This window comes from Apis florea, unplaced genomic scaffold, assembly GCF_048593485.1.
Source record: "Apis florea isolate Af1SG1 unplaced genomic scaffold, ASM4859348v1 contig_3158_pilon, whole genome shotgun sequence".
Taxonomy (NCBI): Eukaryota; Metazoa; Arthropoda; class Insecta; order Hymenoptera; family Apidae; genus Apis; species Apis florea.
In genome coordinates, this window is record NW_028256713.1 from 6,075,654 (window position 1) to 6,090,600 (window position 14,947).

At 32.7% G+C, this 14,947-nt stretch overlaps 1 protein-coding gene across 6 annotated transcripts in view; it reads left to right on the forward strand.

Annotated features, from left to right (window-relative positions):
* The window catches only part of Sarm (sterile alpha and armadillo motif), a 118,568-nt gene that overhangs the window by 92,411 nt on the left and 11,210 nt on the right, over positions 1-14,947 (forward strand). For all 6 annotated transcript variants that reach the window (XR_015292421.1, XR_015292419.1, XR_015292420.1 and 3 more), the window contains exons 2-5: positions 239-370; positions 4,332-4,552; positions 5,196-5,460; positions 6,400-6,567. Coding sequence is in view for 1 of the 6 variants with exons in the window: in XM_012493764.3 (XP_012349218.3) it covers positions 239-370; positions 4,332-4,552; positions 5,196-5,460; positions 6,400-6,567 (786 nt within the window). In the remaining 5 variants the exon portion in view is untranslated. The remainder of the gene's footprint in view (positions 1-238; positions 371-4,331; positions 4,553-5,195; positions 5,461-6,399; positions 6,568-14,947) is intronic.

Genomic DNA, 14,947 nt, shown 5'->3' on the forward strand with positions numbered 1-14,947 from the left:
ATCGAACATTTTGTAGAATCAAAATTGATAAATTAATAAGGTTATGTAATTTGAAAAGATTTAATATTATATTTTTTTATTATTATTAGAAGAGTGTCAATTTTTATTTTTGCAAGATTTTCAAAATTAATTAAAAATTTCAATATTTATTCGTTTTAAATTTAAATATATTAAAAATCACATAAACTTGAATGTTAATAATTGCAACTCTAATAGAAATTTGATCGTTTTGTTACAGATGTCGGAGTTCCCAGTGGAGGGAGGAGAAAACGGTGACATGCACACTGTCATGGAGAATTTTCAAAAGAAAAACATGGTGACCGGAAGGAGCCATGTTACCCATCATCCACAGGTCACTTCGTCATCACAGGTAAATTTATAATTATATATATATATAATCAAAAAATAATTTTAAACCCAGAAATAGATATAAAAATTAATTAATCTATTTAAAATTAAATTATTATTAATTATAAAATTCAATTTTCCCGCGTAATACTTTTCACTGCACAAATCAAATTGACAATCATCCACACCTTCTCCTGCCAAAAGTTGGCAGAATTCTGATCCAAGAATGAGTTTCGACTCAATTTCACTGCAACTCTGTCTTTCAATGGAATTCGTTCCAAAAGTAATTCGAAGACTACGGATGACTTAATAAGTGACTGTACCTGTCATCGAACTTTCTATTTAAAGATTCTTACGAAAAAGTCGACAGCTTGAGCGTCGCGACGCTTTTCGCCCACAATTTTCAGAACACGGAAATTCGAAAATACAAACGATTTACTTCGCGATTACACTTCACGATTTCGCGATGATCTGAGCGAGTTTCCAAAATTAAGATTAGATGAAAATTGGTAAAAATTAAATTAAAAATTAAATTTGTTTTATTGTAAACAATTAGTTATCTGAAACAATGAAATATCTGTCGTCTTCGAAACGTCTAAAACAACGAGAAATTATTTTCGATAAATCATGATGATAGAATCAATTTATTTAAAATTAAGATCGATCAAAAATATTATTAATTCCCCGAGATTGTCACGTTTCATTATTTCAAAATTGATTCGATCATTATCGAAGAAGATTTTTATTCGGATAAAATTCAGTAATAATTTCTTAAAACATCTTATCTCGAAACACTTCGTTAAATGGTGCTTAGTAGTACACGTCAATCTTTTGCACGTGTATCTCCAAATTTTGTGATTTTGGTAAATATCCAATCTGAGAAATTGCATTCGTCTAGAAAAAGTACGTGTTAAAAATACCTTCGCATCCCACGAGTTTCAAATTTCGTTACGATATCGATTCGCGAAATAAAATTAAACACCAGTGTCAATTCTGGAACCGGAGATCCAGTTTTTAAGACGTGTATATATTTTTAGAAACTAAAAGATATAGATACATAGATCGCTAAAATACGAATATTTTTTTTTTTTCATCGTTCGTATTTGGTATGAAAAAGCGAACGAAAATGGAGAAAACTAATTAAATAATTCTCAAAATACCTATTTCCCAAGAATAACTGACCAGTCTCAATGCTGCTGCGGCAGTTATACAAGCATTACTGCATTATTTGCACTCTCGTTTTGCATTTATGTGCTCACTCTCGAGTACAATTGCCTGAGAATAGAATTAATATATAAGGATTGCAATAAACAAAATCTTGGCATTCGTTGATACACGTGGAAAACGTTGAACCCTGAATTTTGATCGCATATTAACGTAAAACGTGACTATTCTCGACAATGTATTCTTGGCAAATATTTCAAAGGAAGAAGAACAAATGAAGGAAAAACCGAATTGAAAATGAGGAAAATCCTATATTTATGTAGTCTATATTTAACAAGTGTTTCAGGAAGGAAGAAAAATTACTGAGGTTAAATATATTTGATAACGTATTCTTTCTTGCAGATGTTAAAATGAAAAAAAAAAAAAAAAAAAGAAAAGAAAGAAAAAAAGAAAAAAAAAATGTTAGCCACGAGAGAGTATACGATTGAAATTGATGGCTCGATTTTAATTTAAAGATCTGAAAACAAACGATTATGCAATGGTACAAGGACCGCGTGTTTCAGAGCCGCCTACTGATAATCTTATCAACGCCACATTATTTTAATTATGCCTCGATTCATCTTTCATGGATTTTTATATCAACTCGACTTTCCATGTTCGACAATTTTTATTTAGTTTATCAGTGTTCTTTGGATAATATTATACTGGAAATATTCGATTTTTTTTATCAAAAATTTAAAAATCTTCTTGTAATTTGACACGAAAACGATGATTTTAAATCAATCGTACAATATAATACGATTGATATTAGTTAATATTAGTTAAAATTTAATAATATTATTGCATTTGTATTTGATGATGAGTAAGTAACTATTTTGAGATTTTTGATGTTCATTGTATCAGATGCTCGAGATTAAGAATGATGGTTTTGAGTCAGTGAAACGATCAGGTTAAAATTGGGCCTATGACTGGAAATTAATGGTCCACTTTCAAGAATTCATTCAGATATGAGACTAAATTTTGAAATAGAAAATTTATTTTTAAATTTTCGAAACTTAATATTCAGATATTTAAACTTAGCTTCGCAAAATTTCAATTCGAAAATTGAAATAATTGAATTTTTAATTTATATTTCCATGAATATTTCATCAATTAATTAATTACTATCAGCAAACTACATTTTTTTTTATCGTCATTTAAAACTCTGTTTAATTTCAACTAAAAAAAAAAAAAAAGAAGAAGAAGAAGATAAATTAGTAGCAATAAAATCAATAGAAAACCACTAATAAAATATTAAGAAATACGAATTTGAAATTCAGAGATCCTCAGATCCTCATCTTACTTACGATCACTTAAGTGATGCCTCCTTCAATGTTCAAAATCATTCTTTCTCGTCGTGTCTTCGCTCAAAACTCCGTCTCAAGTGTTCGAATTCGAATAATCAGCATGCATACTTGCAACTTTACGTAATTGTCGCCCACGTGAATTTTTTTTTATCCTAACCCAAGCCAAGCATATATCGAACTTCCAGGTCCGGGAGTCTCGAGGCCATATTTTCCAAGGTTTCTTCCACTTTACAATAACTTCAGAATGTTTTTCTCGGTTTTAAGCGTCTTTTGGCATGATTGGTCGTCACATTTTTGGACATTCACCAGACCAGTACTGTTCATATTCTTTAGAACATGGTATTTCTCTCGAAATTTTCTTACTTAATTTTTCCCTTACAATTTCTTCGATGATGATCAAATTTCAGAAGTGGTTTATTTTTAAGTGGACGTTGATCGAAATATTACGCAAATTACGTTTAATTAAATTTCTTTGCTACGATTGATCTTAAATTGGAATTCATATTTTTGTTTAGAAAAAATTCGCTTAGAATATTTTAAATGTCTATTGGATATTATTATTATAAAATTTTATTGTACTACTACTACTAGTATTTGCAAAATAAATATAAAGACATTTGTTTGAAATATATCGATCATCGTTACAAGAACAAAGAAATTCATTTCATGTTTGATTTCGTTGGAAGTGATAATTCTTCTTTCAATTCCTCATATACGTGTATCACAAGTAGACAGAACAATTCACCATTTACTTTATTGCTCTGTAATTGTTTTAAATTTAAAAAATTGCATTTGATAAATATATTTTTGTTATTTCGATTGCTATTTCTTTTTTTAAATTAAATTAAAAAACTAAATTTAAAAAAGTTTAAAGAAATATATATATATAGAAAAATTGATAATATTATTATTTTTTTCTTTGCTAATTTATCATTTCCACTTTTATAATACCCGTAAATTTTTCATAGTATCATAAAAAATCTAATCGTCATAAAATTTTCGAAATTCTTCTTTGCGTCCTTCATCTCTAGCAAATATATTCTATCTTTTAAAATGAAAAATTTCTATTTCTATTCTAAAGTATTGCAAATCTCTCTCTCTTTCTCTCTCTCTCTTTCTCTTTTTCTCTTAAAATATAGAAGATAAATTTTAATTTTTCATTTTTAATTCCACAACTCTAATTGGATCATCTCGTAAATGAAGTTGAACCAAAAAAAGAAAAAAAATAAAACGGATGGTCAAAGTTGCACAATCGTCGCGAAAATTGATTCGAAAATTGAGTGGAAAGGACGAAAAGGAGGGGGGAAAAAATGGGTGAAAAGCGATCATTACGATTCACGTGAAAAACTAGAGTGACGAAAGGTAGTGAGAAAAGAAAACGAGAGAAAGAGAGTGAGTAAAGAGACGAATAGGCGAGAATGAGTCATCCCACGTGGATTTTAAATAGAACGTAAACGACTTTTGACTCGGCAGATGCTGACGACGAACCAGAGCCAGAGCAGCAGCAGTTCGAGCAGGGTGGCCACCAAATCCTCGCAGAGGATTCTTACCTCGTCCTCGTCGAGTGAGATGAAAGCGAGCTCAATGAAGAGCGACCTAAGAGAACTTCAGCGCGGCATATCCGAGATGAAGAACAACATTTCAACGAATTTTTCACAACGACTGCGCAGCAGCATGGAAAACCTCGTGGACAGGTGAGTCTTTCGCCGAATCATCATCTTTATTTCTTCTTTTCTTTATCCTTCGCATCGAATTTATCGCGCAGAAACGTATTATACAGGATGATCTAGTTTTAACAATTTTTATCATCTCGTACACACACTCTTTGTTCTGTGGTTTCACGTAAAAATTTAGGAATATTGAAAATATTTTCGATAATTGTAGTACGAATTTTCCTTTCACGTAAACATTTCCACTCTTCGCTCTCTACGCATTCTTATTTTAAAATTTGAACGATTGGAAAGAAAAGAAGAGGGGGGGAAAAAAGAATATTTTCCACAACAAAAACGTTCCACGCGATTCATCCTATTTAGAAATACCAATTTCTTCTCGGATTAGAACGTTCAAGAAGAATCTTAAACCCTCGTATCTGGTTAAAAAACTGCTGAACTGTCGAAAGAATTGTGAAATGTAAATCAGCTCGAGATTACATTTCTATTTCGCACATAAGCGAATTGCACGGTAATCAAATTTCACGAATTGATGAATCTTCCTCTGAATCCATCTCGTAATCATCAGCGAACTCGCCGATTATTCCAACAAACGTTGCTTCTCTCGCGTTCCTCTCGAATTAAAATTTTTCTTTCCCTCCACCCCATCGCTTTTTCTTTTCCACAGGGACACGAACGGATCGGAGGAAGCCGATTTGACGGAGCCGTTGGTCACGTTTCCGGATCCGGATACGCCGCCACCAGCCACAGGGGCGGTCACGCTGACCGGAGGATCACCCTCCCAATTGACCTCCTTGAACTCGTTGAACAATCTTCACAGCATGAGCCCACAGATCAGCATGTCGAATATTTCGAATATGACGAGTCTTCCTGCTGGACAGGAAACGATGAAATTCGAGCAGAAGAAGATGACAAGCGCGTCCAAGACCAAGGTGAGCGTTTCCCTTTCTTCGTCCCGATCTCTGCAACAATATTATCTGAATCTGTCCAATCTTCGGATGATAGATTCGTAAAGAATCCAGGAAGAATCGAGAAAATTGAAACGTAGAAATCTGTCGAAGTTTCCACTTCCGCTCGAGATAGAAAACGACTCGCAATTCGTGTTAATTTGCGGATGAAGGATCAGTTTGGAATCGAGCGAACCGGTCCAAATTGCGCGTTAAATAATCGATGTCAGTTGGAGCTCTTGCTCGACGTGTTTTGGTGACGTGAAGCTGCGCAATATTTGGCCGGAGGTGCGGTTTCCTCTAAGTAGTCTAGGTCAAGGACTTGGAATCTATCTCTAAGTAAGTCTTCTCTTAGCCAAGCTGCCAGCAATATGTACGTTCATTGTACGTGCTATCGCCGTGTTGTTGTTATTCTCCTAAAATATTTTTCTTTTTATTAACCGTCTCAATTTCGTATGGAAATTTTTCATCCTCTTTCATTCGTGAAAAAAGATTCTTCCACGCGGATAATTCATTCGAAAAAGGGGAATTTGCATTACAAGTATACAAGCAAGAAAGACTTTGTACCTGGTTATTTTCGCATCGAATCTCGCTGTCTAGCTCCCTCAACGGCCCAACACTTTCCGTTTCAATTCTATCTTTAACTTGATTTCCGTCACGCCAAGGTCGCTGTTTCCACCCTTCCTCGTACAATTACAACACGCATCGTGCAGTTAACGTTGATTAGCTTGTCAACGAGATTTTTCTATTTTGCTATTATACGCGATCACGTTTTTTGAAATAAATTTAATAGACCCCTTTTCAATCGAGGCTAGCTTTCAGAAATTTATTTGAAAATATCTTCTTTTACCCAATCCATTCGACATCACTCTTCGACAGAATAATTGTCTCTCTTTTAATCCACCCCTCTTCTCTGAATTTCAGGTCGTCACGGACGGATTCAGCGCCGAGAAAGCGACGGCGAACAGCGCCGAGATGAGAGCTTTACAAACTGGCGACGTCTCGTACAAGGAGCAAAGCGCCGCGACGGCGGCCAGAGCCCGCGTCGAACTCGATGGCGTCTCCGCCGAGAAAAGCGTCGCCGCTGCAAGGGTGAGTCCCTCTGACGTTTTGATGAATACCCGCGCGGAATCCTCGTACGTTAGAACCTCTTAACTTTCCGCCAAGGTCGCGATAAATCAGAAGACCCCCGCAGAAAGCGAAAACCCGAGGGCAGAGTCGACGAGACGTAAGAATTCGCAGGGGTTAATTTATCCTTAAGGTTTTAGCGTCTTTTAATAATAAGAAGAAGAAGAAGAAGAAGGAATCGTGAAATAAGATTTCAACGTTTTCTCTCTTGGAATTTTAATCTCTCTCGAGAATTCAACGCGGAATTTTATCTCTTGGTTTTAATTGTTCATGAGATGTTTCTCAAATGTTCTCTCCAATTTGTATTTTTGTATTTAGATTTATCGTGTTTCTTGTTTTCGAGGAGTGAATGAATTTTTATTATTTTTCTTCTGTGGAAAAAGAAGAAGAAAGTTTCGTTTCCTTTAGACTCGGAACCACGTGGTTTTATTTACGCGATTCAAGTCGGAGTCTGGAACTGTAAATGTAAATTTATTTATCCCAGACTAAATCTTTCGTTAAAATTTGGAACAGAATGTAATTCATTTGTCGTCAATGCAGAAAGAATAAGAAATAAGGGATTTTTTTTATAAAAAAAATACAAAAGAATGGATATCTTTGAAAGAGTCAATTACAATGAACGTATTCGCTTGTTCCGGTGATGGAAGGATCTACCGGAAGGCGTGTTGCTCTGGGTGCGGCCTAAGCTCGAATAGTTTGGCACGAAACTGGCCGAGGCAGAGGAACTTGCCTCCTCTTAGGTCGTTGACACGTTTGCTTCTCCTGCTGATGATCTCTCGCGTTCGAACGCCGACTGTTCTCACGTGATCGTCGTATAAACATTCTCTAAAATCTCTCTCTTGAAATCTACAACGTTCGCGGAAATAGTGAAGCGTTGCTACTATTTCGTTGAAATTTCGGCACACGTGATATCACGAGCCGAAATTAGGAACAAGGAACAGAGTCGAAAAATAGATTTTTCCCCCTGTAAAAAAATCGGTGAAAACAGTTAAAGTATTTACGATTTTTTTTTTTTTTTTTGAGGTTAAGAGGTAATAAGATGCAGGTATTTTATTTGTCGAAAAATTTGGTCGTATGCTTTGTAAGATGTTTGTCGAAGCATCGAGGTCTTAAAATATTCGAATACTCGGTGACCAACAGATGGGAATAATTTATGGCATTTTTCACTGTTTGTCTTTCTCTTCCTGAGTTCTTTAGGTTTTTTTTTTTTTTTTAATTCAACATGTTTTATGGACACAAATAAAAGGAATGGATGATATTATGGAACAACTAGTTTTTTTCTCTCTCGTATGATCAGCAAAATTGAATTGAAACAGATGTTATTTAAAATTTGAAGAAGAAAAAAATAAAGAGAAAACCTAGCTATCGAAGAGAATTCTTTCGATCAATTAATATTGCACGATTGATTTTCAAAAATCATTGATATCTTATCTTCAATTGATACAACGATGTGGTACCATCGTTACACATTCTGGTTTTATACATCTTACATTTTACTTTGTATATTCAACGTAGAAACGTTTCTAGAACATGTTGAAATTATATATGCAAGATTTGTGGATTATGCGAGGTTATTTGCCCTGTGAAAATCGTCGAACTCGCGAGTATCACATTGTCGATTACGCTGGCAGTTTTCACTGGATATCCGACTATTTACGCTGACTCGAGGTTCTAAATTTAACTGTTTTTCGCCAAGCTGTGTTGCCTTTGAGTCATCTAGGGAATTTTTGAAACCGAGCCAATGACTGCCAACAAAGCGCACAATGTTGTTCCCTGCATCTTACGTGGATCCGTCGATGTTTAACCTTAAAAGAAATTCTTTCGCGTATTTTTCTTCGCTTTCTTCCCCTTCGTGAGATTTTTCACGTCTTCTCTTCTTGTTTTAAAGAATTGAACGGTTTTTTGAACCGGGTAAATTACGCGAAGAAAAAAGTTAGGTTAGGTTTGAAATTTTTCATCGAAATGTATTTTTATACTATCGTTGTATTTATCATTGTTAAAAAATACCTCATTTCTTTACCTTTTCCCTTCTGTTGTGTTCAGAATTATTGATTACAAAGTTTATAGATTACAGATTAGGTTAGGTTGAAATTTTACCTCGAATCGTAATTTTATATATATGTTTTTGATAAGAATGAAACACATTCAGGATCTTCTTAAAGTTTTTTAAATTAGTATCGCGAAACACGAGTGTCAAAATATACGGTTGAATTTATCGTTTAACCTTTTTACTTAATGAAACTTTCGCGTGTCTATCTTTCGTGTCTAAAGTTTCACCACGGGACAATGGATTTTCCTAGCCTGCGTGAACCATTTCTTCGTAATGGCGTGTTCTTAAGTGAACCTTGACCCGTTAACTATAAATTTAAACGTTTCCTCGATCGATTAACTTCTTTCTCGTTAATTTTCCGTATTAAAATTATTGTAATATTCGAAATGAAAATATTTAATCTTTCTCGAAAAGTCGAGAATGCTCGTTAAAAGCGTATTCTTCAAAAATTTTGACTTGTGCAACTTGATTATTCAAAAGATTCGAATCTAGGGAAGTTTGATTACCGATCAAACGGTGGTATAATGGCAAAAATTGGCAACAGCAATCGCAGGCGTTGGCAAACTCGTCCAAATATCGTTTGTATATCCTCGATGAATCATTGGTTGCACGTGTTTAGAAATTACGCATGTGGTTTCGATCGAATGAATCACAACAAATCAGCTGGAAGAATTAGAAAAATGAATAAAACATCGAATATCTTGTTCTTCGATATTTGAACGAATAATTACAAATTCTCTTTAACGCAATAAAACTTGAATTTTTGATCTCGAATTATGATATTTCTTTATTTCTAAACAATAAAAAAAAAAAAAATAGAAAAAAGAAATACATTTTAAATAGAAATATACGGAAAATATTAATTTCATTAACGTACAACGAATCTTAGTAACTTTAAATTCTATTTTATAACACTTTAGAAAAAATAGCTAATTAAGCCGAACTTCGAGCATCTTTCATATAAATAAACATTTATCACAATTTTCCAAGATAAATATCCACAATTTCAACAACAATACGAATAATAAGATTGTCGTAACAAAAAGAAAAAGTCTAAACGATATTTAGTAAGTATTATATTATATTCTCAAATTTGTAAAGATGAGCAAAGAGAAATGAAATTATTATTATACCGCAAATATCTCAAATATTGTCATTGCGATCTCGACATATCCTTGCTCCCACGCGCAGAGATGTTTCCATGGGGATGGAACACCTCCTTTTGACGGGGGTGGATGCGGTCGAATCGCGATCGATCGGTGTTCCCTCGAGGACAAACCAGTTAGTTCTTGGCGCTGTTGGCGGGCGGTTCGCGCGTGTCGATGGGTCAACCGTTGTCGAGTTTAACGCGGAGATTTTTCCCCGTGTTTAGGCCGAAAAACGGGGCCGAGCGGCGAGGAATCATGGCGAACGACGCTTTCGGAGATCAGAAATCCTCCTCCTCGAAAATGGTACGAGAAAACCGCCTCGATATAAGGTATAAAATGTTGTGTGGAGGAGGAGCAGTCGAGAGTGAATCGATCGTTTTCTTTGTTGCTCTAATCTTGTTTTGAAGGAAAATATCGCAACACGGCGTCGCGACTATGCGTTAGGGAATTGAGGAAGTGTGATAACCCAGTGTTGATATTGTTGAATAAATATTGATCAGCGGTGTTCAATATTGCTCTTTGACATGTGTTTAAAGGAAAACAGTGAAAAAAGTGTCAGTGATGTAATACTACGCCTTATTTGTGTCGTATTAAGTGCGCTTATCGATAGCTATAATTAATAAATAATTAATAATAAAATCCATGGTGGTGTCATCTGGTGAGAAGTTGTAACACGTGTCGGAATCTTTGCCAAAAAAAATGAAATGTACCTCATCTTTGTGCATTCGAAGGATAATAGAATCTTGTCAAATATATTATTCGTGGCAAAAAAAAATTTTTTTTTTTTTTTTATTTACGAGTATTCACATTAAGCAAAGAAGAAGATTATTGTAATTTCAATTGCACAAGCTTTGTATAAATGCAATTTTATCGAGAGAAATTTTAAGCTTCTCCAGAGTCTTATAAAGTCATCGAACGATAATCGAGGTTTTTCACATCCTCGAGTGGGGCGATAAGTGTCGTGAACGAATCCATTCACTATTCTTACGACGAAACTCGTAGCCTTCTGTAATTAGAGGCCGATTAATTAATCGATTATAGAGGAAGATGAGGACGATCGAGCTACAATCAAACGATTGCCACGAGTTTAGCGTTCTTTTAATTCCGTGATTGCGAACGAAACACGCGTATCCGCAAACATTTACGTAATACATACGTCGACCTTCTTCCTTGCGATCGATCGTTCGTTTCTAATTTATCACGCGCGATCGATATGAGCTGTTTAACGAGTAAACGATTTTACCGCCTCATAATAGTTATTTTGAAAGTGGAAAATAGATTTATTAGGATTTCTGTGTATACAGAAAACAAAGTTAAATTAAAGGAAACGAGATTTAAGGGTGAGAATTGAGGGATGAAATATTGCGCAGAGAAGATTGAGATGAAGATAAAAAGTAGTACTGAGTAGTAAAGGATTAATTTTGAAAAAGTTTTATTTGTGAAACTTATAAAATTCATAAAACGCATCATTATGAATAATGATTTTTAAATATTTATTTGATATGAATTTAATATGAATGCATGTATCGTGGGAATTTATGATGCATGAATTTTTTTCTGAGAAATATGAAAAATTTTTTCACATATCCTTTATTTTCTTTTTTACAATTATTTTTTGTACTTATCAAAAATCAATATTCACTTAATACGCTTCCATTTTTCGTATTATGTTGATTGTGTTAATATAATTACATTATATTCTTCAGAAATATCATAATGATAGATAACTACTGAATATCCATTTTTAAATTTTTTTATTAACGTTTTTTTATTTTTTGGGATCTAAGTCTCAAAAAACACCTGTTAATTGAAGATTTCTGAGATAATTCAAGCAATTTTTTCTTTTGCAAAACTTTTTTTTACAGCTTTAGTAAATTATTAATAAAAAATGTGCAACGGTAGTGTTGGGTATGTGCTGTCGCTCGAACGCGAACAAGTTCAAAGAACATATGTCAAAGAAAATCTGTTGAATATAATAAATACTTTTTATCAAAAAAAAAAAAAAAAATTATATCTTATTCGGGAATAATGAATAAACGAATTGTTATTCATATAAGATAAATGAATTGAATATTCAAAAGGAGAAAAAGGATAAATAAAAGAAAAGAAAAGAAAAATTGATAAAGGAGAGGAGAAAAAATGATAGAGAAGATGGGAAATTTTACATGAATAGTACTAAATAGTTGATTATAATTAATCTTACATTTTTGGAATTTTGTATAAGTGAAAAGGAGATCGCAAGTTATTTGAATATTACAAAAAGAAGTTTTTAAAAAACATTTCTTTAAGTCAACTATCAATTATTGTAATATCGTGAACTTTTTCTCTGTCAAAATTTAAAAATTTTTCTTCGGTTATCAGAATAATAACAAGATGTCTCGCCTCTTAAATTTCTTTTCTCAACCATGTCAAGTTCTCCTCGAGTTCACGAACGAAATTTGCTTCGTCGCGTAACATTGTGTTTTTATATCTATTCCATGATGCACATCTTCATTCACTGACGAATAGTGAAATCAGTCCCTTAAATTTCGACCAAATTTTCGGGAATCATTGCCAACGCGAAGCGTTAGATGTCACCGATATCTCCGCAAAACCGAAATAGAGCTCGACTACGAGAACCTCGGGTAATGTGCCAGCATCTTCTCTCGCTTTTCTCAAGAACACGTTCAAGGTCTTTCTCATCATCACGAACTAGGGAATTTATTTTCCTTCATCGTTGATTAAACGATTACATCGTGTACAAAGTAATATGGAAACATCAGATTGGAGATTTCTGAGATAATTTTAAATATTTTTCTTTACAAGGAATTTCATCGTGGCTTTGTTAAAGAATTAATCAAACATTAATCAATCACAGCACATGATAAAATAATGAAATCATGATGGTTGTGTTGAGTATATGTCAATAGAGCACGAACAAATCCAATGATCACATATCGAAGTTTGCGAAATATAATAAATATTTTTTTATCAAAAAAAAAAAATTATATTAAATTACTTATACTACTTATACTACTTCTCTTCCCTTGCTCCTTCTCCCATTCATTCTATATCAATTCTATAACAATTAATTATTATATTCATTGTTCCTGAATAAGATGCAATTCGATATAATTTGTTATATTCAATAAAATTTCTCCGACTATCTTGTTTGGATTTGTTCGTGCTTACTGGCTGCACATACCCAACGCTACCGACTTATCTCTCTTCGATTGATTAGCCAATGTTTTTTTTATTAATAATTTAATAACAAAGCCGTAATATTATTTGAAATTATTTCAAGAATGAATTATCTCAATGATGAAGTGTAATATTGAAGTTAATCTTCGATAATATTGCGATTAAAAATCGAGTAAATATTTCTAGAAACAAAAGATTACGATAAAATGATTAGAGAAGAATAACAATATAAAAAGAATTACTGATGCTGTCATAATAATTGTTATCGGTAAAATTCAAAGAAATTTATAAAGAAAGAGTTGATGGTATATTATCGTGTATCTGATTCGTGTGATTCATAATAATAATTTTTGTAAGAAGCTTCCTTCCTTAGTTTTTTATTTTACTCATCCATATTTATGTTTATGCATTCATGGAAAAAATGATTTTGTTTTTGTAATAAAAAAAAAAATAATATTTTCGTTCAGATTAGAGAGAATGATTTAATAATTTTTAAATGAAATTTGTTAGATATTATTGAAAGAAAAAAATAATTATTCGTAGTACTTTTTTTATTAAAGTTTGATAAAAGAATATCACACATTAAATTTCGTCTTGTCGATTGTTATTAACTATCTCAAAAAAAAAATATATATATATAATTATAAATCTTATAAATATACATGATTTATAATAAACGTTTATAAAAAAGTATTAGAATAATTTTATATGAGCCTAAATCCTTTGAAAGAAGTACTACAAAAATTGTTAGAAAAAGAAATTTCGCATTTACGAATTTTTCCATCTAAAAATTTTATTTCAGTCTGCTGGAATTTTTATTTCTTCAGTGTCAACATTTCGATCGTTTAAAATTTATATCTGATACTTATAGTTAAAATATTACACGATAATAATCTCGAATTAAATTATTTATAAATACATCTGTCGAAACACGCTAATAAGCTGTTAACAAAGGAATCATCGTTATTGGCACGAGATATCGTAATAAAATCTTCGTCATCTTTCAACAAGTTGCTAAACATACAATGTCGGTTACAAATTTAGAATAGAGAGAAGATATCTTTAAGATCTGTTCTTTAAAAAAATTGTAATTCATATTATATTTGAATTACACATCTTACGAGATTATCGTTCTTAAAATAATTTGCCAGCTTAAAAATAAATGCTTAAACTTTCTATTTATTTATATTTCAATAAATTTTCATTAAAAATGCATCGTCCATTCTTTCCATCCGCTTCTTTTCGATCTCTTTCTTCGATCGATTTGTCTTTCAATCACTATGTACGAAAATCTCGACAAAAAATCTTTAAAGCTTCTTAAACTCTTCAAAGATTAATCTTAGCAATAAATCATTTTCGTAATTTACGCTCGAGACGTTATATTCAAGAATTTTGGCTATGTTATCCTTCATCCACACCCTAGAAGCATTCGCCCAAAACATTGTCGCAACATCGGTTGTTCGGATATCCAAAAATTCACGATAATTCACGTGCGAATGACGTGTTATTTCTAGTCGTGAAAAAATAGAAACAGCGCCACGAAATCTCGTCCAAAAATCAAACAGGCCGCCAGATGTCTGGCCACGACGCAGAGGAATGGTTGTGAAAGTTAAACTCACGCGCGCCACTTGTGAACATCTCGTTGATTAGTGTGGTCACTCAGTGTCTCTTCAATTGTATCTCTTCCCAATTATTCCAAATTTCCGATGTTTTGATATTATGTAATTATTTTTGGTGAAAAATTAATACTATTTTTATTTCTATTTTTTTTTGTGTGTGTGTGTATAATGTTCAGTGTCTTGATATAACTGTATTAATTATCCGAGAGGCTGGCCAATAAAATTAATGGAGAATCAATGAAGCTAATTTTATCAATTAGGTTAATAAAATTTTTAGATGGAATCGTTTGAATAAATAAATCGAGAAATATTCTAATTTTAATTGCGATTATATCTATTAGAACTTT